Source organism: Balaenoptera acutorostrata, chromosome 12, assembly GCF_949987535.1.
Source record: "Balaenoptera acutorostrata chromosome 12, mBalAcu1.1, whole genome shotgun sequence".
In the NCBI taxonomy this organism is placed as follows: Eukaryota; Metazoa; Chordata; class Mammalia; order Artiodactyla; family Balaenopteridae; genus Balaenoptera; species Balaenoptera acutorostrata.
The window spans coordinates 42,072,079-42,095,024 of NC_080075.1; the positions used below are offsets into that span (position 1 = coordinate 42,072,079).

The 22,946-nt window shown below is 35.6% G+C and overlaps 1 protein-coding gene across 6 annotated transcripts in view; it reads left to right on the plus strand.

Annotated features, from left to right (window-relative positions):
• Positions 1–22,946, plus strand: part of PUS10 (pseudouridine synthase 10) — a 68,965-nt gene that overhangs the window by 3,061 nt on the left and 42,958 nt on the right. For 5 of the 6 annotated variants that reach the window (XM_007189696.2, XM_057558506.1, XM_007189695.2 and 2 more), the window contains exons 2-4: positions 14–154; positions 3,163–3,426; positions 4,174–4,260. In XM_007189696.2, the coding sequence (XP_007189758.2) occupies positions 29–154; positions 3,163–3,426; positions 4,174–4,260 (477 nt within the window). In that variant the 5' untranslated portion in view covers positions 14–28. Of the gene's footprint in view, positions 1–13; positions 155–1,218; positions 1,452–3,162; positions 3,427–4,173; positions 4,261–22,946 lie in introns of those variants that run through there. The other variant, XM_028168429.2, reaches the window with a different exon arrangement.

The following is a 22,946-nucleotide window of genomic DNA, read 5'->3' on the forward strand; positions in this document are numbered from 1 at the left end:
TCTTTTTTTCTAGTTGTAGTTATTTAATATGTTTCCACTGACTGTGGAAAACAAGCATGTGGCCCAGTTGTTGCTCAGTACTGGTACCTGTCCAAGATGTATCTTCAGATTCTGTGGTGTGGATTTTCATGCACCATACAAACTTCCCTGCAAGGTAAGAGTATTTTCTCTTTCTTTCTTTCTTTCTTTCTTTCTTTCTTTCTTTCTTTCTTTTCTTTCTTTCTTTCTTTCTTTCTTTCTTCCCTGCAAGGTAAGAGTATTTTCTCTTTCTTTCTTTCTTTCTTTCTTTTCTTTCTTTCTTTCTTTCTTTCTTTCTTTCTTTCTTCCTGCCTGCCTGCCTGCCTGCCTTCCTTCCTTCCTTCCTTCCTTTCTTTCTTTCTTTCTTTCCTCTCTTTCTGTTAAGAAAGGGTCTTAAATCAATACCTGTGTATTTGAGGGCAAGTATCTGTTCATAACTCTTCATTAAATTTTTTAATAAAATAGTTACCGATAATGGTAATTTTGGAATTGCCATTACCATGTAAAATGTTAAGTTCCTTCTTAAGTGATTATATTTAACATTTAATGTAGTGAGAGCTTTGTGAAGCAATTCGCTGGTGCATTTAATGTTTGCATAGACCTTTCCTAAAGAATATCTAAACAGAATATCACAAAATAGTGCGTCTCACCAGATATTAGTAAAATGTAATGGGGGGGTGGAAGCATGGTGGGTTTGGTTGCCTTTTTTCTTTTTCTGTTTTCTGTATTACCACTTGTTTACACATAGGTGTTTGCAACTCTCTAGAAGTAAATGCTTATTATCATTTACCACTATTAATAGCAAAAGTAATACACTGAGGTCTTTGACATTTATGGAAATATACAGAGAGCTTTTGACATTTAGTAGAATATTTCATATAAAATAGATAACATTTTGTGAAATATATTTTATTCTAACAGTGATGTTCTTTTCAGAGGCAGATAGTAATTATATACATATGTGTAAGTATATACTTATAAACAGTACGAATACACCACACACACACACACATTCAGTTTCCTGTAATTAAAAAAAATTGCCCAGGAGTTAGCAATAGCAGTCATTTCTCCTATGTATTTCTATTATTTTGGAAATAATTATATCCAGTGTTCATATAGCATTATTATATGTCAAGCTCTCATATAATCCTCACAATAACCTATTAGGTAAGTACATACTATGATTGTCTCTATTTTCAGATGAAGAAACTGAGGCACAGAGAGGTTAAGCAACCTGCCCAAAGTTACACAGCTATTAAGTGAGCAAGCTAGGATATGAACTGTTTGTCTGAATCCAAAGCCTAGAATTTGGAGCTAGAAGACATGGATTTGAATCCCAGTTTCAGCACTTTCCAGCTTCAGTTTTCTTCTCTGTAAATGGGCGTGATGATAACATCCACCTCACAGGATTTTAAGGGACAATATCTAATAAAGTATGTGAAAACACTTTGAAAACTGGAAATGGTACATATGCTATGATGATTAATATATACATCTATATTCCTTTATATGCATAATGACTATGAAGTAATAAGATTGAGTTTGTGTAACTTGCCTTACAATTTTTTTCAGACACATTTATAATCTATTATTTTATACATATGTTGTAAGTTTTAAAATATATATTATAGGGCTTCCCTGGTGGCGCAGTGGTTGAGAATCTGCCTGCCAATGCAGGGGACACGGGTTCGGGCCCTGGTCTGGGAAGATCCCACATGCTGCGGAGCAGCTGGGCCCGTGAGCCACAATTGCTGAGCCTGCGCGTCTGGAGCCTGTGCTCTGCAACAAGAGAGGCCGCGATAGTGAGAGGCCCGCGCACCGCGATGAAGAGTGGCCCCCACTTGCCACAACTAGAGAAAGCCCTCGCACGGAAACGAAGACCCAACACAGCCATAAATAAATAAATAAAATAATTAAAAAAAAAAAAAAAAAAAAAAAAAAGATAAAGATTATTTAATCTTAAAAAAAAAAAAAAAAAATATATATATATTATAGAAAGAAACTTAGTGTTACCAACTTTTGTATCATCTTATGTAAATAAACATGAAAATATCTGAGGACTTTTCTGGGTAAATATATTTTGATACTTTCTATTCATGTGATATATGTACACATGCATGTATCTGTATGATATATTGACATTATAGGTCTTAGGTAATAATAAACATATTTGTGTGGGCCATAATATGCCTGTATGTGTATATGTGTATGAGTATGTATTTCTCTGTTAAAGATTTAATAGGAGAGCTCATGTCTTAATAAAATGAATTAAATTTGTTTGAGTGAAAGATTTTTCCCTTTAGAGTCAGTAAATTGTAATATGAGTGAATTTCAAAAGGATATTTATTCAACAACTGAATAATAAAACCTGCCTAATTTAGACAAAACAGAAGAAAATTCCTCTGAGTATTTAGATGAGTGGAATGTCTGAAATATGATAATGGTTTGAAAGGAATGCCACTTTTTACATTCCAATACAAAAAGTGACAGAAATTAGGCAAACCAGAATGTAGTAGAGGGCTTTTTTCAATTAATGCCTGTAAATGGTTTGTAATTATGATGCCAAATTTCAGCATTGCCAGCATCTGTTTGCCTTTGTTTAGTAAATTGCCTAGAAATTATTTTTACTTAATAGACTTCTAATCTATGTAATTTTTCATATTTCATATTAAATATTGTACATATGAAGTTTTAGTGGTTGTGAGATTAATAACCTAGCATAGATGGAAATTCAGTTTGCATTTCTATTTGCTAATAATTAGAATTGAAGTTGGTTTTTTTTGTTTCTGTTTGTTTGTTTTGCTGAAATTAGCAGGTGAATGACCCTCACAACAGAACTACAGGCCAAATTAATAAATTTGTTAATGGAGCCTTTCCATCTCAGATTTAGGATTTTAGCTTCACTGATGTATGAAACTCTTCTGAAAAAATATTCACACATATATTATAGGAATTAGGAATTCTCTTTTAAATTCTCCTGAAAGCCAGTGCTGGCTAATAAAACTAACTGATTGCTCCAGAACTGATATAAGTCAGCATTGTATAAGTCTGTGATATATCATAATTTTCACGCTTCATCTTACCCTTAAGGACATTGTCAAAGGGTCATTACTTTTTTTCTTTTTTTTTTAATTAACTTTCCAGGAGTTGCTCAATGAACTGCAAAAATTTCTGGAAACTGAAAAAGATGAATTAGTTTCAGAAGTTCCAAACCCACCTCCCAAGAAAATTCGACTACAAGAACTAGAAGATGGGATTGATGGGATGGATAATCTGAGTCAAAATGGAGAGGGAAAGACCTCGATTATTGAAGATGGAAGCATTGCTTCCAAGAACTCAAATTTAAATGTATGCAATGTATGCCTAGGAATTCTTCAAGATTTCTGTGAAAAAGAGTTCATTAAAAAGGTAAACTGTTTTTTTATTAATATGTGATTCATAAAGATTTTCAGTTCTAAAGCCTAGAATTCTTGTATCCAAAGGAGCAATGCCATTCGTTTCAACTTGTTTCACACAAATGGATCATTAGAACGTTTTCTTAATTTTTTTAAAAAAAAGCCTACTATTCTCAAATTACCTTTAGTATCAACATGTCTGAAAATTAATGAAATATGTATCCATGTATTTCAGTTATGAGTGCTGTTCAATTGAACAAAAATGTAGCAGTTTTCCCTTTGCTGTTTAACATAGCTAAGGAGTTAGAGAAAAGTTCTTCTTTAGTCATACCTTTTAGTGTCTAGAAAAGACTAGTGTTACAGCCTTGAGGAAGGTACATGATTGAAGGTGGGATTGCTTTTTGTTTCCAGGTATCAAGAGTGCCTATTTGGCTTTATTTTGTTGAAAATCTTTTCTGAATTACCAGGTGACTTAATAGAAAAGTATTTTGACATTCAACAGGTTGTTCTGCAGGTGAGTCCTGGCTCTTTTGGCACCTTGTGATATCAGTCCTCAGGGTCATAGTTGGCAAATATTTGATTTCAGGATGTTTGTGAGAGTTTCCTACTCAAAGGTAAAAGTTTAGAAGTTTTGCAGTGTCATCTCCTGGACCAAAAATTCATGTTATGAAGATTAGTGTAAAATTTTCAGCAATTCCTGGGAATTTATATAATACTTTTTTATATACTAAAAAATATTTTTTATGTAATACTTTTTTAGGTGTGCCAAAAGGTTGAGGCCTCTGGGTTTGAATTCACTAACTTGGTATTGTCAATCTCCTTCCCACCACAGCTATCTGTAAGAGAGGTAAGGTCATTTACGTACATAAAACTATACGTGAAGTACATAATAGAAATTTCTAAAAAAATAGGAAAGTATAAATATTCCTTCCCATATTATATTTTCACATTTTATGAATTTATTGAATGACTGAAAGCATTACATTATTATAGCTGCTTAATGATGTTGAATGAATGGATGAGAAAAGGAATTATTGGTTCAAGTTAGTTTATTCATCACAGTACTGCCATCTTTTTAAAAAGTCCTTATTCTGTAGCAACATTCATTGAGTGGCATGTTGATCAGAGAAAGATATTTGACCGGGACTTCAGAGATCTTTTGGGGCAGATGTATGTGTTTTATGATGGTCCTAGGATAAGATCATTTTAATTTTGATAAGCCTTCTCTTTTCCAGAGTAAAATATAAAAAGACGGCACCTCTTTTAGTCAATGGAAAAAGGGAGAGAAATAGCCTCATATTTATTTTAACTTTTTTCTTTTGGTAAGTGAAAAGAATAATAGTAGTCATTATTGTAACGTTCCTGTGTGTAGAAACTGATGTGAAAAAACAAAACTATCTTTGTTAATACTGTTAAATGTAGTATAGAGAGAATGGCCTCTGTAATCTCAAATTATAATGAGCTGTAAACACATCCATTTATATGTATGAGGTATATTTTCCCCAAGAATCCCAAAGCATCACCTTACATCTTATACCATCATTTTCTTTGGGTGAATATGTTTATTAGTCCCTAAAAGGCTAAAGATTGACTTAAGACTTGTTGAGGCTGGATAAATGATAGCGAAGAGCTGGGAAGTGAAAAAGAGTAGAGTGATTTTAAGTAGTATCTCTGTTGATGACAAGATAATGGAGCAAATGGAAGAGTGAAGGCGGTGATAATGATAATACTGAGGTTTATAAACACTTAAAGTCATTTTCTAGTCAATCATCAATGCATTTCTCACAGATAGGTCATCTCCAGGGTCCAATTTTGGTAGAGAAAAACAGACTTCCAAAAGCTAAGTGACTCACAAAAGCTTTCACTGTTTGAGTAACAAAAATAGGAAAAGAAATATATTTTCTAAGTGTGGTTATATATCTTACTACCAATCTTCATCTCAAAGTTTATATTTTTACATTAAAATTTGTATTGTCCATTTTTACCACATGTGATGATTTTAACAATATTAACTTAATATTTGTTGAATACTTATGAAGTATTTATATTCCATATTAGAAATAGAAGATGCTGTTTTAAAAAATAGAATTATTCTGCATAAACTCTTCTTGCTTTTATTTATTTATTTTTGGCTGCGTTGGGTCTTCATTGGTGCATGAGGGCTTTCTCTAGTTGCGGTGAGCGGGGGCTACTCTTCGTTGCGGTGCATGGGCTTCTCATTGCGGTGGCTTTTCTTGTTGTGGAGCACAGGCTCTAGGCACGCAGGCTTCAGTAGTTGTGGCTCGCAGGCTCTAGAGCACGGGCTCAGTAGTTGTGGCGCACGGGCTTAGTTGTTCCACAACATGTGGGATCTTCTCAGACCAGGGCTCGAACCCATGTACCCTGCATTGGCAGGCAGATTCTTAACCACTGCGCCACTAAGGAAGTCCTTAAACCTACGTTCTTATACTTGGGTTTAGAAAAACTGCCAAGTAAAGGATGAGGCACGAGTGGCTTGAGCTATGTTTAATTGGAAGATTGGGATTGACATATACACACTACTATATATAAAATAGATAATTAATAAGGACCTACTGTATAGCATAGGAAACTCTACTCAGTACTCTGTGATGGCCTATATGGGAAAAGAATCTAAAAAGAGTGGATGTATGTATATGTATAACTGATTCACTTTGCTGTACACCTGAAACTAGCACAACATTGTAAATCAACTATACGTATACCAATAAAAATTTAAAAAAAATAAAGTGCTGTGTTTATAGCGATGGCTTAGGAGTTTTACTTAGTAGCCCAATGAGAATTATGGGTGTGATTAGATAAGTTCTTTGGATTTTCACCCAGATGTTAGAAGTATAGTATCTGAAAAGATGAAGGTGACAATCCTTTTTTACTCAGTGCTGGCCATTCCTAGAGTACCATATTCAGATGGAATGTTCTACTTTAGGAGGAACAAATACAAATGGGAAGGCATTTTGTAGTAGTCCATGTACTAATCCCCCAAACTTGTGAATATGTTATCTTGCATTTTAAAAAAAGGGACTTGGCTGAAGTAACTAAGATTAAGGATGATGAGATACAGAGATTATCCTTAATTATCTAGGTGGGCTCAACCTAATCATGTGAGTCCTTAAAAGTACCCTTCCTGGCTGAGGTGATGGTAAGAGAAAAAGGTGATTGTGGAAGAATGGTCAGAGAGATACAATGTTGCTCACTTTGAAGATAGTGGGAGGGAGCCATGAGCCAAGGCAAATGAGTGGAATCTGAAAGCTAGAAAAGGCAAGGAAACAGGTCCTCCTAGCCTAGAGCCTCCAGAGAAGAATATGGCCCTTTTGACCCAGTGAGACCAGTGTCAGGCTTCTGACCTAAAGAACTGTAAGATAATAAATGTGTGTTTTAAACCACTAAATTTGTGGGAATTTGTTATAGCAACAATAGAAACAAACACACATTTAGATGAGTGCATTTAGAATGTTGGAGACATCTGAACGCTGGTCACAGGAGCTGCTGCCAAAGGAACTTGGGTTATTTAATTCAGAGAATAGATGATTTAGTGGGACAAATTTGCTCTGCTTAAATATTTGAGGGGTTTTCTCCTGGAGAGATAGAGTAATTTTCAGCTGTAAGGAGGATTATCCAAAACAGGATAGACTGTTTTCAGGAATGGTGAGTTTTCTGTCACCAGAGTGTTTAAGCCAAGGCTGGGCAACTACTTGGCAGAGATATATACATAAGGAAGTTGTGAACCTATATAGTTGGTTAGACTAGAGACTTTGTTCAGCCTTTACAAACTTCAAGATCCTATATAGTTTTAAGAAAAATATTTATTATAGTAATTTTTAAATGTTACCTTATATTCATGATTGATTCCTCTAAACTCCTACACCACATTACATTACTGCCACACTAAAATTACCATAGAGTGAATAACCCAGACTTATGCTAATATTAGGCTAACCTGGTATTGATGGAAAAGGAGCATTCCAAGTAGGTCCTTTTGAAAGTAAGCACTTTAAAGTCCTGTTCTTCTAGGTTTATCTTTACTAGTATAGTTCAGTAGGGGGCAATATTGTACTATCAGTTTGGCCTACTGGCCCCACCTCAGGAGCAACGTGTGGGAAACCGTTGTTTACTACTGACTTTTTTGTTTTTAATTTTTATTGGAGTATAGTTGATTTACAATGTTGTGTTAGTTTCTGCTGTGCAGCAAAGTGAATCAGTTATACATATATCCACTCTTTTTTAGATTCTTTTCCCACATAGGTCATTACAGAGTATTGAGTAGAGTTCCCTGTGCTCTACAGTAGGTCCTTATTACTATTGACTTTGAATGTTAATTGTCCCTTAAATGTTACTTTGGTCGTATGAAACACCTACTTCTCTATATGCAAATTGGTATAGTTTGAGTTTTATTTGTCAAATCAAAACCTTTTTTCTCTCACTTGTTATACTTTGTAATATTTCCATGCTTTGCACTAAGTACTATAAGTTATACACAGCCCTAGAAAAGTAGCCAAAAATAAAAGCAGTACCATTTCTGTGGTAGCAGTTTATATTTACAAAATTGTTCTTTTCTTAAATTCTGACAAATGGGTATTCAAAAGACTTTGGATTTTTACTTAAATCTGTGCGGTCTTAACCAGTTTGGGACCATCATCTCATTAAGAATCTAAAGAAAGCAGTGACTCCCTTGTCCTAAAAATGCATATATTCAGACTTTTGCATGTATTTATATAGGCCTCTTAAACTCCCAGCCATCAACCTAGGATCTTTCTTAATTGGACACTCCAGTAATTTTCCCCCTCTGTAATTGATTGATGTGCTTACTTTTTCTAAAGGGCAGTGTTTTTTCTAATTATGATTAGCTCATAGTACAGAATTTGACGAAATCTCTTTGACTTCAAGTACAGAGAGCTACACTTTCAATTTCATATTGTATGTGTAGGCCTGAGCTGGCTATCTTCTTTCATTAACCCAACTCTCTAATTTAGCATGCATATTTTTACTTTTCGTTCATTTTCTGTGACTTCTCAATTTTTATTTTGTATGACAAACACCCTGCTTAAATCAGTTTTTGTTCTCTCTTACCCAGCATTTAGTACCAACTTAAGGTTCACTTCAATCGATAAACTTTCTGAGCTTACTAAGGAGTTTTCAGACTTTGTAACCCTATTTTTTGGTTAGGTTAGTTAGTTAAGACTTGCTTCAATCTCTATATCGTCCGTTTATCCATGCAAAGCATTTTTACAGGGTTGCTGAATGAGGCACTGAAAAACATGCAAAATTATAGCAATCACTGTCTCGGCCTCTTAGGGATTTTTCAGTAGATTCTTTAGATGGGTTGAGCATGTACAGGCTGCAACATTTTAAGCCATTCAGAGGACATGAAGCAAACCCATCTTCCTTATGGGAGGTGACCCCAATAGCATACCTCTGTGAGCACAACATCAGTATATGGAAGTTTGCATGATCAGAATCACAGAATCATAGATCTATAGGAGACCTTGGTGACCATCTAGACTCATTGAAAAATGACATGTATATGGTCGTGATTTGTCAGAGCTCTGGCCATGCCACAACCCCAGGTATAAATCCCTTAAAACCTACTGAGAATCTCTGATAGAGTCCAGGAGTTCCCAACCTTTTAATCTCTGAAAATTTAACGTATCCCCAGTGTCTGTGAATTGGAAAGAAGATATGTTTGGATGATTTTTTTTCAGCCTCACAGATTGGGATTACTTCACTAATCATCTCACTCATCTCATGTGAAGGGGAGAAAACCATAGCTTGCCCAATGTGTCACATTTATTGGAATTTGGGTGTGTCTCCCTCATTCATGCTTTTTTTTTTTTTTTTTAATCCACACCATCTCTCCATCTTTTTTTTTTTTTTTTAATTTTTATTTATTTATTTATTTATTCATTCATTCATTTATGGCTGTGTTGGGTCTTCGTTTCTGTGCGAGGGCTTTCTCTAGTTGTGGCAAGCGGGGGCCACTCTTCATCGCCGTGCGTGGGCCTCTCACTATCACGGCCTCTCTTGTTGCGGAGCACAGGCTCCAGACGCGCAGGCTCAGCAACCGTGGCTCACGGGCCTAGTTGCTCCGCGGCATGTGGGATCTTCCCAGACCAGGGCTCGAACCCGTGTCCCCTGCATTGGCAGGCAGATTCCCAACCACTGCGCCACCAGGGAAGCCCTCTCCATCTTTTATACTTAGGTGTGTTTTATTTACTTAACTACCTTGCCTCTATGGGCATTGCCTTTTCTTAACTACTGCACTTGTTAAGCCATACACTCGAGAAGGATCAGGGGACAAAAGAATGATAAAATCTAGGTAGAGCTGTTGCATCAGGGGGAACATGGGACTAGACATGGGAGCAGGTTCAGGATTCTGTTACTCCATCTACAATTGGGACGTGTGTTCCAAGGAAGAAAGGATGAGTGACCTGTGATTAGTCAAGGTCTTTGTAGAACCCAAGTCCTGGTTAGTTTAGGATGGGCAGTCAGCAGTCCAGCTGTCAGGGAGTCAGAGCAGGTATTGAATAGGTTTAATAACTCACTATTAGAGGGTACAGGTGCAGGGAGACCAACAAATAAAGCAAGAACCGTTTCCTGAAGTCACTGAGCCTTGTAGCAAGGAAGAACAAATCATATTCCCACGAATGAGATGCCATGGTGAAGTAGGAAAAGGAGCAAGGCTAATTCTAAAAACCATCACAATAATGTATATTGGATTCAGGAATGCAGTTGGTGGAGTATTCAGACATATGTTTAAATACTTGAAGATGCATATGTTTACTTCCTAGCTTTGCTTTTTTCTTGGCCTGAACCAGCTAAGTATAGGCAGAGGAGGCAGCAAGAAAGAAAAGGTTGCTATGGCTAATCCACCAGTGTGGGTGGTTGAGAGGTAGCAGGGTGTGTTAAGAGCATGAGGCAGCCTTAAAATTTTGAAGTTTATGTTTTAATTTGTATGGTCTTATTCTCATGAATTGTTACATTTTGTATCTTTAAAATTTATAGTGAGAAATGGTTATATAACAGAGTTAATAGGAATACAAGATGAAGCAAATCTTTTTTCTATTTCCCCATCAAATGCAACATATTATCACATTGCTACTTACCAACTGTTGAGTTCCTTATCAAACTTTCTTTTTTTTCATTCAGTTTTAGGACTGCATGGCTTAGTGGACTAAGTTTCAAAAAAAGGGAGCTTCTAAATTAGACTCTGCCTATTTCAGATTTGGATTTCTTTTGTTACATAGAGAAGTCATCTCAATTACCCTTTTTGCTGAGATCACCACCGTGTTTTAGACTTAGTAATTCTCAACTACTAAGTTATTATTTTTGAAAAATCATTCATAATAATTTATATATACAATATATGTATATAAAGTGATAGTTTATATGTGAAACAGCCACACCACCACAATGTGTGCTTATGTTTTAGGAGCAGTAAGATACAACCCCTTTCTTGGAAAAAACAAGGGGCAGTAGCTGCCACCATTTATTGAGTATTTGTAGGACAGTGTGCTGCCTGTGCTGTCTCATTTAATCATAACAACCCCTTGAAGTAGATAGTGTTATTATTTCTATTTTACAGATAATGAAATTGAAACTCAAGGTTACACTGCTAATAAATAACAGAGCTAGGATTTAAATGCTCATGTATCCAACTCCAAAGTATATGCTTTTGATTATTGCTGTCCCCTACTTACTACCTACACTGTGATTTGGTCAGATAGATATCAGAAGTGGGTTATTGTGTATCTGTGTTTACAGGAGAGGCTTAGTCTAGGTTTTGACCTTTACACTCAAATGGTATAGTATCTTCAAAGTTAGGGAAAGGATTCTTGGTAAAAAAATATATATATATAATATATATATATATATATGGAACCAGAGCTCTTGTAATATTTTAAGGAGAGTAATAATTTAACGAACATGATGATAAACCACCAATTTATTTGGTGATTCTCTAAAATTACAACTTTGAAAGTAAAATTAAAATTACATTTTTTAGCACTTTCCCACCACACTTGAGCTCAAGTTTTGTTATCAGATGACTGGAATAGGTACAGAAGAGGTTTCAAATCAAATATCTTTTTGCAGCAGGTGTCTTAAAATAGAGGAATTTCCATTCATTTTTGTGAGGAGCTACTTCTGTTTTTCCTTTAATCTTAGGACGATTGGTAGGTGTGTATGATGATGAATTATTGTGTTATTCCCTTAATAATTAGAGGTGGGCATGTCAGGATTTCAGCCATGTCCTTTTGTCATGTATACTCCAAATATCCAAAAAGAGGGAGCTGGTGCCACCCTGAAGTCAGACAAATCCAACTTCATTATTGACTTCTCAGAAACCTCTTTCTTGAGAACTAGTACTGGTACTTTCCTACCTTTAAAAATAAAGAAGAATTAGTAGTATTAATTAATGGTAGTGCTGCAGCTGCTTCTGCTTCTTTTTTTAAAAAAATTAGGTTGTACTGCTTAAAATATTGGATGTTATCTTTACAAATCTTTCCTTTTATTTTTAAAAATATTTATTTATTTATTTATTATTTTGGCTGCACTGGGTCTTAGTTGCAGCACGTGGGATCTTTGTTGCGGCATGTGGACTTCTTAGTTGCGGCATGCGAACTCTTAGTTGCAGCATGCATGCGGGATCTAGTTCCCTGACCAGGGATCGAATGCAGTCCCCCTGCATTGGGAGCACGGAGTCTTACCCACTGGACCATCAGGGAAGTCCCACAAATCTTTCCTTTTAAATGAAACTGTTTTTCCTTACCAGTATTAATACAGGATCAATATTAGTGGAACCTATTTTCTAGAGTAAATACCATTCAAGGAAATGGTATCTGAGAATTTTTTTTCCTAAGAAAAACTGGGTATCTTTTTCCTTGCCATTATTTTTATTATGCAGAGTTATCTGACTTTTTTTTTAATATGATAAATATTTTTCAACCAATTTGGACACTCATCGTTTATAAAACTCTCATGTGAAAGGCCTTAGTTTAGCATTGTATTGTCATTTCACAGTGTTACTTCCTTTTTATTGCTTGTAGCTTTTGGTTTAACAGTTAGTGGGTCGGAGATCAGATGGGTGTATGGCTGTCTCTACAACCTTGGCAAGAGTGCTCAGAGCAGGTACTGGCAGAAGGAAGAGGGCAAGTTTTTTATTTAAGAGGTATATAATTATATAAATTTTTTATTTAAAAATTTATATATATGGCAAATTAAAGAGTCATATGTTATTTTTATTATCATTTAAAAGCTATTCAGAGAATTCCCTGGTGGTCCAGTGGTTATGACTAGATGTTTTCACTGCCGTGACCCGGGTTCAATCCCTGGTCAGGAAACTAAGATCGCACAGGCCGCGCAGTGCAGCCAGAAAAAAAAAAAAGACAGTTATTCATATAAGTAACTGTTGAAGTATTGATGTGATTGAAACTCTTGATTATTTTCTCTGGTGGAATCTCAGTTTTTCTCTGAGGGGTTGTTAAAATGTTATTGTGAGTATCTGGGCAGGTATAATATGAGGGGAGCTAATTTGTGGGGAAAAATAAAATGGATTTTATTTAGATGTGGTCATGATGTATAAAAAAGGAAATGAAATAGTGAAATAGATACGTTGGTATCAACACAGGTAGCCCTTTTATTCTTATATAAAGAATCATATCATACCTATTAGAATGGTTATTATAAAAGAGACAAGAAATTGCAAGTGTTGGAGAGAATGTAGAAAAAGGGGAACTCTTGTACACCGTTAGTGAGAATATAAATTGGTGCAGCCACTATGGAACACAGTATGGGGATTCCTCAAAAAATTAAGACTAGAACTATGATATGATCCAGCTATTCCACTTCTGGGTATTTATCCAAAGAATACAAAATTACTAATTTGAAAAGATATATGTACCCCTATGTTCATTCAGCATTATTTACAATAGCCAAGATATGGAAACAACCTAGATGTTCATTGAAGGATGAATGGATGAAGAAGATGTGGTATATATACACAGTGGAATATTACTCAACCATGAAAATAATGAAATCTTGCCACTTGCAACACTGTGAATGAAACTTGAGGATATTATGCTAAGTGAAATAAGTCAGAGAAAGACAAAACTGTATGATTTCACTCATATGTGGAACTTAAAAAAACAAATGAACAAATAAAACAAAACAAAAATAAACTCACAGGGGACTTCCCTGGTGGTCCAGCTGTTGAGAATCTGCCTTCAAATGCAGGGGACATGGGTTTGATCCCTGTCAGGGAACTAAGATCCCACATGCTGCGGGGCAACTAAGCCTGCGTGCCACAACTAGAGAGCCCACGTGCTGCAACTACTGAGCCCACGCGCTCTGAAGCCCATGCGCCACAACTAGAGAGAAGCCGGCACACCACAACGAAAGATCCTGTGTGCCGCAACGAAAGATCCTGCATGCTGCAACAAAAAGACCCGACACAGCTAAAAATAATAAATAAATATTTTTAAAAAACCCCTCCAAACTCACAGATACAGAGAACAGATTGGTTGTTATCAGAGGGAAAGGGGGTTGCAAGATGGATGAAATGGGTGAGGGGGGTCAATTGTGTGGTGATGGATGGTAACTAGACTATTGGTACTGATCACTTTGTAGTATATACAGATGTCAAATTATAATGTTGTACACCTGAAACATATAATGTTATATACCAATTTTATCTCAATTTAAAAAATCAGGGCTTCCCTGGTGACACAGTGGATAAGAATCTGCCTGCCAATGCAGGAGACACAGGTTTGATCCCTGGTCCGGGAAGATCCCACATGGTGTGGAGCAACTAAGCCCATGCGCCACAACTACTGAGCCTGCACTCTAGAGCCCGTGAGCCACAACTACTGAAGCCCGCGTGCCTAGAGCCCGTGCTCTGCAACAAGAGAAGCCACCACAATGAGAAGCCCGCTCACCGCAACGAAGAGTAGCCCCCACTCACCGCAGCTAGAGAAAAGCCCGTGTGCAACAACAAAGACCCAACACAGCCAAAAATAAATAAATAAATAAAAATAAAAATAAAAAAAAACTCAACTCATTAAAAAAAAAAGAATCATAATATAAAATAGTTTCTATTTAGAATTCAGTTCACATCTAGGATTTAAATTTTTTGTGAGGCTGGGGTGTTATGGGTATTGATAATATTCTGTTCATTTTGGTATTATCACTATAAATTCATATTAGAAACTGTGAGAGAATGATTTTAGTGAGACTTTGGATCGTATTTCTGGAAGCATTACCTATCAAGGTAGAATCTCTCCTTATGAAGAAAGTGGGCATGTACACTCAAGCCCTATTGAATAAATCAGTAACCAGGAACGAATGCTAAATTGGTATTCCAAAAGATTTTTTAAAATGCAGACATGTATTCAGGGCACTTCTTTTGGATAACATTTTTATTCATGATGCAACCTGAGTTATTTTGCAAATAAGATTAAGATGCACCACATGTGTCTTTTGAAGGGCTTTTAATCATACTCACTACAGGTATAGTGTAATGAATCAGAGTGAGTGTTCAGATAAACAATATTCAATTAGCATAGAGACTTTTTTTTCCTGAGCTTGTGATACAGTACGTCTATTGGATAGCTTGTTGGACATCTTAGGTAGTCTTTTTCCAGTTTGTTTTGTCTTTCATGTTTCTCACATTTTAAGTAATTGCCTCATAGGAAACACAGAGATTACATGATGTGAGTCCTTGAAGTTGAAATCTATCCTGGAATAGAAATATTTTCATTTTCTTTTTAGCAATTTATGTTTTTATATTCATCAGCATTTAACCCCTTCCTTCTCACAGATAACCATTGTCTTTACTCCTAAAGCTAGAGTTGAAATGGGCCTGATTTTGAACTTTATATAAAATGGAATCATAAAATGATAAATCTTTTGTGTCTGGCTTCTATCATTTGATGTTTTTTGTTTTTGTTTTTTTTAAATTTATTTACTTATGGCTGTGTTGGGTCTTCGTTTCTGTGCGAGGGCTTCCTCCCGTTGCGGCAAGCGGGGGCCATTCTTCATCGCGGTGCGCGGGCCTCTCACTGTCGCGGCCTCTCTTGTTGCGGAGCACAAGCTCCAGACGCGCAGGCTCAGTAGTTGTGGCTCACGGGCCCAGTTGCTCCGTGGCATGTGGGATCTTCCCGGACCAGGGCTCGAACCCGTGTCCCCTGCATTGGCAGGCAGATTCTCAACCGCTGCGCCACCAGGGAAGCCCCTGATGTTATTTTTAAGAGATTCATTCATATTGCTATGTGGAGCTGTAGTTTGTCATTGCTGTATGGTATTCAGTTGCATGAATATACTGCAGTTTATTCATACTACTATTAACGGATATTGAGGTCATTTCTAGTTTTTAGCTACTTTCAACAGTGAAACCATCAACATTCTTGAAGCTTATCCTAGTGCACATATGCAGGAGTTTATCTATGGTATATGCCTATGAGTGGAATTGCTGAGTCATAAGGAATACATTTCTTTTAGTTTATCAGATTATGCCAAACTATTTTCAAAGTGGTTGTACTAGTCTACATTCCCACTTTCATTTATTTTGATCTTTAATTTCTTTCAGCAATGGTTTACAGTTTTCAGTGTACAGATTTCACACATATTTAAAATAATTTGTCCCTAAGAATTTCATTGTTTTGGGTGCCCTTGTAAGTGGAATTGGAGTTTTATTGCATTTTCCAATTTTTCATTGCTGATCTGTAGAAATGTAGTTGGTTTTTGCAGACTTGTAACCTGCAATCTTGCTAAACTTTTAAAAATAGTTCTAATAGTTTTGTTGTAGATTCCTTAGGATATTTGACTATGTTTTTTAATTACAAATTCAGTTTCTTCAGTTGATAGTGGGTTATTCAAGTTTCCTATTACTTCTTGTGTCAGTTTTGATAATTTGTATCTCTTGAGGAATTTGTTTCATCTAAGTTGTCAGATTTATTTTCATAAAGTTTTTCATAATATTCCCCCTTCTTATGGTTTAATGTTTTATTCCATGACAATGGTAATTTGTGTCTTCTCTTTTTTTTCCTGTGATCTGTGCAGCTAGAGATTTACCAATGTTATTGATCTTTTCAAAGAACCAGTATTTGGTTTCATTGATTTATTCTGTATATGTTTATTTTATATTTCATTGATTTCTGTTCTTTATTATTTTCTTCCTTCTACTTATTATGGCTTTAATTGTTCTTTTTCTGTCTTCCTAAAGTTGGGAGCTTAGATAGTTTATTTTAGGTTTTTCTTCTTTTGCGCTACAATAGCAGAGTTGATTAGGTGTGCTAGATGCATATGTCCAGCAAAGCCTAAGATATGTACTATCTGGTCTTTAACAGAAAAATGTTGCCAACTTTTGCTCTAGGGGCTATAATAAGCATCTTTATCTTAACTCAATCAGGAATATCATAATCTTACAACATTATATTTCATTTTTTTTTTTAAGTATTTGTTTATTTATTTATGGCTGTGTTGGGTCTTCGTTTCTGTGCGAGGGCTTTCTCTAGTTGTGGCAAGCAGGGGCCACTCTTCATCGCGGTGCGCGGGCCTCTCACTATCGCGGCCTCTCTTGTTGCGGAGCACAGGCTCCAGAAGCGCAGGCTCAGTAATTGTGGCTCACGGGCCCAGTTGCTCCGCGGCATGTGGGATCTTCCCAGACCAGGGCTCGAACCCGTGTCCCCTGCATTATTGGCAGGCAGATTCTCAACCACTGCGCCACCAGGGAAGCCCCTATATTTCTATTTTACTGTTCTTAGTGCAATTGTTGTATATCTGTTATGTCTATATACGTTTTAACCCTACAATACTGTTATAATTTTTGCCCTGAAATATATATCTTTTAAAGAAGAGATAAAAACAATATGCCTACCTATTATATTTACCACAAATTTACCATTTCTAGTGCTCCTCATTTCCTGTAGATCCAAGTTGCCATATGGTGTCATTTCCCTTCATGTGACTCATGACCCCCTCATTTTACCTTCTCCAGAAAAAATAGTCTTTTAGAGGAGTTAGGGCAGGTCATTCACCTGGCTGAATGAAGTGGTGTGAGGGATTTGAAGATCTACCTCTTTTTTCAAACAGATTTTCAGTCAAACTTCCTTCTTTTGCTCCTTCTATCCCCACTTCCAGAATTCCATGGTGGTGTGTTTACTCCTCAGACTTTTGCTGATTGTGGCGTATCAGTTATGCGTGCTGCCAGTTTAGGATTCAGCTTTGTGTGTGTGTGTGTGTCTCTGTCCTCTACAACTCCTCTATCTGCTTTCCAACTTCCAGATTTCTAACTACACTCTCACTGTCCCCACCCTGGTGGATTTTATGCTCTTTTAACAAATCTCGTTACTTGTTGTTTTAGAGGATTAGCAAAAGTACATACCTGAATTTGATAATCTCTCTTTACCCAGAAGTCCAAATACACTTTCTTACTTTTAAAATATAATTTTTGCATTTGTCTCATTTTAATTTTTATTATAGTTACATTATTTTTATTTACTACATGAAACAAATTACCAAAATCAAAGTATACTGTCTAGTTTCTTTCATCTGTGAGGTTAGAAATACTTCTTTATGCTATAACAACCCTAATGGAAATCTGTCAGTTTAGTTTTTATTTTACAAATTAATTATATGGAAAAATATGAAGAAAAAATATTCTTGAAGAAATTGTATATTCTTTTTGGCAGTTAATAGTAGGGTTCATACCCAATAAGACCTTTACAATGTTTGCATATTTTAAGGTTATGTAATGGAGGAATGGTAGGTGGAAGAAAAGGGTAGAAAAAATTCATTACCAATTAGACTCATGACTGTATTTAATAATCATATTTGACATCTCATAAACTTAGGCCTTTTTTATTTGTTTAATTATTTTAGCTTCTATTTTTATATCATATTGTACAAATTAATGGTAGTATATGAATAACTCATCACACTGCCATTTTCTAGAAATGCACTTGAAATGTCCCAGCCACCAAAGCTTTGTCATTAGATCTTGCCGTTAGATAGTCTTCACCAAATTATTCGTAGGAATCTGTGGTTCCATTTTCCTTCTTTTCCTCTCACTGTCTCTATCTCTTTCTCCCCCTTTCCCTCTCCCTTACCTTCCTGCCTTCCCTTGCTCCCTCCCTTCCTTCCAAATACTATATCAAGGTGTCCTAATACAGATATTGGCAGGATTCAAACTGGACAAAACTTAAGGTCCAAGGGCCCCTGCCTTTCTCCTTTACCCAGCGTCATACTGCATTTTGTTGTTGGGTGTATGGTTTGATCTGCCTTGATCATTTGCCTTTATGTCTTGCACACCTGTTAACTAGCATTCATGGCTAGAAACTGGCCCAGTGCGGATGCTGTTCCATTCTCAAATTCACAACAAATCACCTTCCTTAAACTTTTAGACTAAAACTAGAACTGAAAGTTTGGAAGGGGCAAGACTTGAGGAAATCCCCTTTTTTGTTTAATGTGCATTACTAAACAGAGTTAGGAGACCTGCATTATAAAAACAACAATTAACATTTTGGTAGAATATCTCATTTAAACTTCCAATTATGCAAGAAACAGCATTCTCCCTGTTTTACAGACGAGGAAACAAACACCAAAAGGGCATTTAATTGCCCCAAATTACTTGCTGCTAAGTAGGAAGAGAACTTGAACCCAGTTCTTTCCATTTCAGACTCCCATGCTTTTTCCAGGATGCTTTTTGACCTCCTTCCCATCCCGCCTCTGACACTACTTAGGCAAGTTCCTGGAAAGAAAAAGTGGTAGGCACACTAAACCTTACCAGATCAGAGGAGTTTGTCATTTATTTGGAAAGATTTTGTTTGAAGTTTTCAGGACATTGTTTTAATAAATTTAGAAAGCCTCCAATATTAATACCTTCACACATAAGCTATTTCTCAAATTATAAAATTCATTAACTTGGAGAAAGATTTTTCTCTAAAAATAAGATCATGATATATGGGGTGGGGGAGGGTGTTGTGTGTACATTTTATAGTTTGCAAAACGTTCATTCTGTCATCACAGCACTTCTAAAGATAGCTATTGTATTTATGGGGAATGAGGTTTACATTTAAAATGGGCAACTCTTCTCTTTGAATTGATTAAAATTTTGATAAGTATTTCCAAATTGCCCTCCTAAAAGATGTTACCAGTTTACAACAGTGTATTACAACCTTGTACCCTTGCCCAAACTGAGTATATCATACTCTTTCGTATTCTAAACCACGCAAAAATTATCTTGTTTGATTTTCAAGTGAGGTTTCACATCTCTTTTGCATGCTTATTAACCATTGGGGTTCCTTTTTATTTGTTTATTTGGCTCTTTAAAATTGATTTCTAAGAGCTCTTTGGACATATGGTTATTGATCCTTTGTCTATTTTATTTCTTCCAGCCTGTCATTTGTCATTTACCTTTGTTTATGATCATTCAACAAACTTAAATTTCTAATTTTTATGGAACTTTTCAACTAGGAACAAATTTCTCTACATTTTTTCAATTCTTTGTTTGGGCTTACAATTATTTTATAGTTTTCATCTCACATTTCATAAATTTATTCCTATGTGGTTTTTTTTTAACGTGTTTTCGTTTTTTATTTTAATTGTAATCTGAGGGTTTTTTTTAAATAACATTTTCTATTTGGTTACTAGTAAAGTAATGTGTGTATGTTTGTGTGTCTTGATATTTATCTTGTAACTGCCCAACATTCTAACCTCTATTATTAATTCTAGTGGTTTTTCAGTTGATTATCTAAATATGCTATTACCTTATTTGCAAATAATGATCATTTTTCTACTTTTTTTTTCTACTATTTATGTGTATATTTATTGTATATGTGTGTATGTATGTATGTGTGTGTATTTATCTTATAGACTTGATTAGGACCTCCAAAACATGTTACGTAACGGTAATACTAGTGACTCTTGTCTTGACCCTCAATAATAGGAATGTTTCTAGAGTTTAAATATTAATTATGTTGTTAACTCTTTTCTGATACATACTCTTTCTCTATTTAAGGAAGTTTGCTTCTATTCCAAGTTTAGGAAGTTTTTTTAATCAGGAACAGATATTTGCAGACATATTTTTCTCATTTTAGCTATTATTATAGTCAAGTAAATGAATTGATTTTCTTATGTTGAACTTTTGTTGTTTTCCTGAGATAACATTTTTTAGTCATTTTATTTGCATAAAAATTTGACTTATTAATATTTTATATAGGATTTTTACATATATACATACATATGTATATATGTATATACATATGTACAGCATAAAAACCATTTTTATGCTACCTTTGGTTTGGGTATTAAATTATGCAATTAGATTACATATTAGATTATGGTTTGAATATTAGATTATGTAAGCCATGTGGATTTAATTAACAGGCTTTCTATCTTTTTTTTTAATTTTTAAATTTAATTTTATTTATTTTTTTATACAGCAGGTTCTTATTAGTCATCAGTTTTATACACATCAGTGTATACATGTCAATCCCAATCGCCCAATTCATCACACCACCATCCCCACCCACCCCAGCTTTCCCCCCTTAGTGTCCATACATTTGTCCTCTACATCTGTGTCTCAACTTCTGCCCTGCAAACCGGCTCATCTGTACCATTTTTCTAGGTTCCACATACATGTGTTAATATACAATATTTGTTTTTCTCTTTCTGACTTACTTCACTCTGTATGATAGTCTCTAGATCCATCCACATCTCAACAAATGACTCAATTTCGTTCCTTTTTATGGCCGAGTAATATTCCATTGTATATATGTACCACATCTTCTTTATCCATTTGTCTGTCGGTGGGCATTTAGGTTGCTACCATGGCCTGACTATTGTAAATAGTGCTGCAATGAACATTGGGGTGCATGTGTCTTTTTGAATTATGGTTTTCTCTGGGTATATGCCCAGTAGTGGGATTGCTGGATCATATGGTAATTCTATTTTTAGTTTTTTAAGGAACCTCCATACTGTTCTCCATAGTGGCTGTATCAATTTACATTCCCACCAAGAGTGCAAGAGGGTTCCCTTTTCTCCACACCCTCTCAGGCATTTGTTGTTTGTGGATTTTCTGATGATGCCCATTCTAACTGGTGTGAGGTGATACCTCATTGTAGTTTTGATTTGCATTTCTCTAATAATTAGTGATGTTGAGCAGCTTTTCATGTGCTTCTTGGCCATCTGTATGTCTTGTTTGGAGAAATGTCTATTTAGGTCTTCTGCCCATTTTTTGGTTGGGTTGTTTGTTTTTTTAATATTGAGCTGCATGAGCTGTTTATATATTTTGGAGATTAATCCTTTGTCCATTGATTCGTTTGCAAATATTTTCTCCCATTCTGAGGGTTGTCTTTTCGTCTTGTTTATGGTTTCCTTTGCTGTGCAAAAGCTTTGAAGTTTCATTAGGTCCCATTTGTTTATTTTTGTTTTTATTTCCATTACTCTAGGAGGTGGATCAAAACAGATCTTCCTGTGATTTATGTCAAAGAGTGTTCTTCCTATGTTTGCCTCTAAGAGTTTTATAGTGTCCGGTCTTACATTTACATTAAACTCCATTTTGAGTTTATTTTTGTGCACGGTGTTAGGGAGTGTTCTAATTTCATTCTTTTACATGTAGCTGTCCAGTTTTCCCAGCACCACTTATTGAAGAGACTGTCTTTTCTCCATTGTATATCCTTGCCTCCTTTGTCATAGATTAGTTGACCATAGGTGCATGGCTTTATCTCTGGGCTTTCTATCCTGTTCCATTGATCTATGTTTCTGTTTTTGTGCCAGTACCAAATTGTCTTGATTACTGTAGCTTTGCAGTATAGTCTCAAGTCAGGGAGTCTGATTCCTCCAGCTCCGTTTTTTTCCCTCAAGACTGCTTTGGCTATTTGGGGTCTTTTGTGTCTCCATACAAATTTTAAGACTTTTTGTTCTAGTTCTGTAAAAAATGCCATTGGTAATTTGATAGGGATTGCACTGAATCTGTAGATTGCTTTGGGTAGTATAGTCATTTTCACAATGTTGATTCTTCCAATCCAAGAACATGGAATATCTCTCCATCTGTTGGTATCATCTTTAACTTCTTTCATCAGTGTCTTATAGTTTTCTGCATACAGGTCTTTTGTCTCCCTAGGTAGGTTTATTCCTAGGTATTTTATTCTTTTTGTTGCAATGGTAAATGGAAGTGTTTCCTTAATTTCTCTTTCAGATTTTTCATCATTAGTGTATAAGAATGCAAGAGATTTCTGTGCATTAATTTTGTATCCTGCAACTTTACCAAATTCATTGATAAGCTCTAGTAGTTTTCTGGTGGCATCTTTAGGATTCTCTATTTATAGTATCATGTCATCTGCAAACAGTGAGAGTTTTACTTCTTCTTTTCCAATTTGTATTCCTTTTCTTTCTTTTTCTTCTCTGATTGCCATGGCTAGGACTTCCAAAACTATGTTGAATAATAGTGGTGAGAGTGGGCATCCTTGTCTTGTTCCTGATCTTAGAGGAAATGCTTTCAGTTTTTCACCATTGAGAATGATG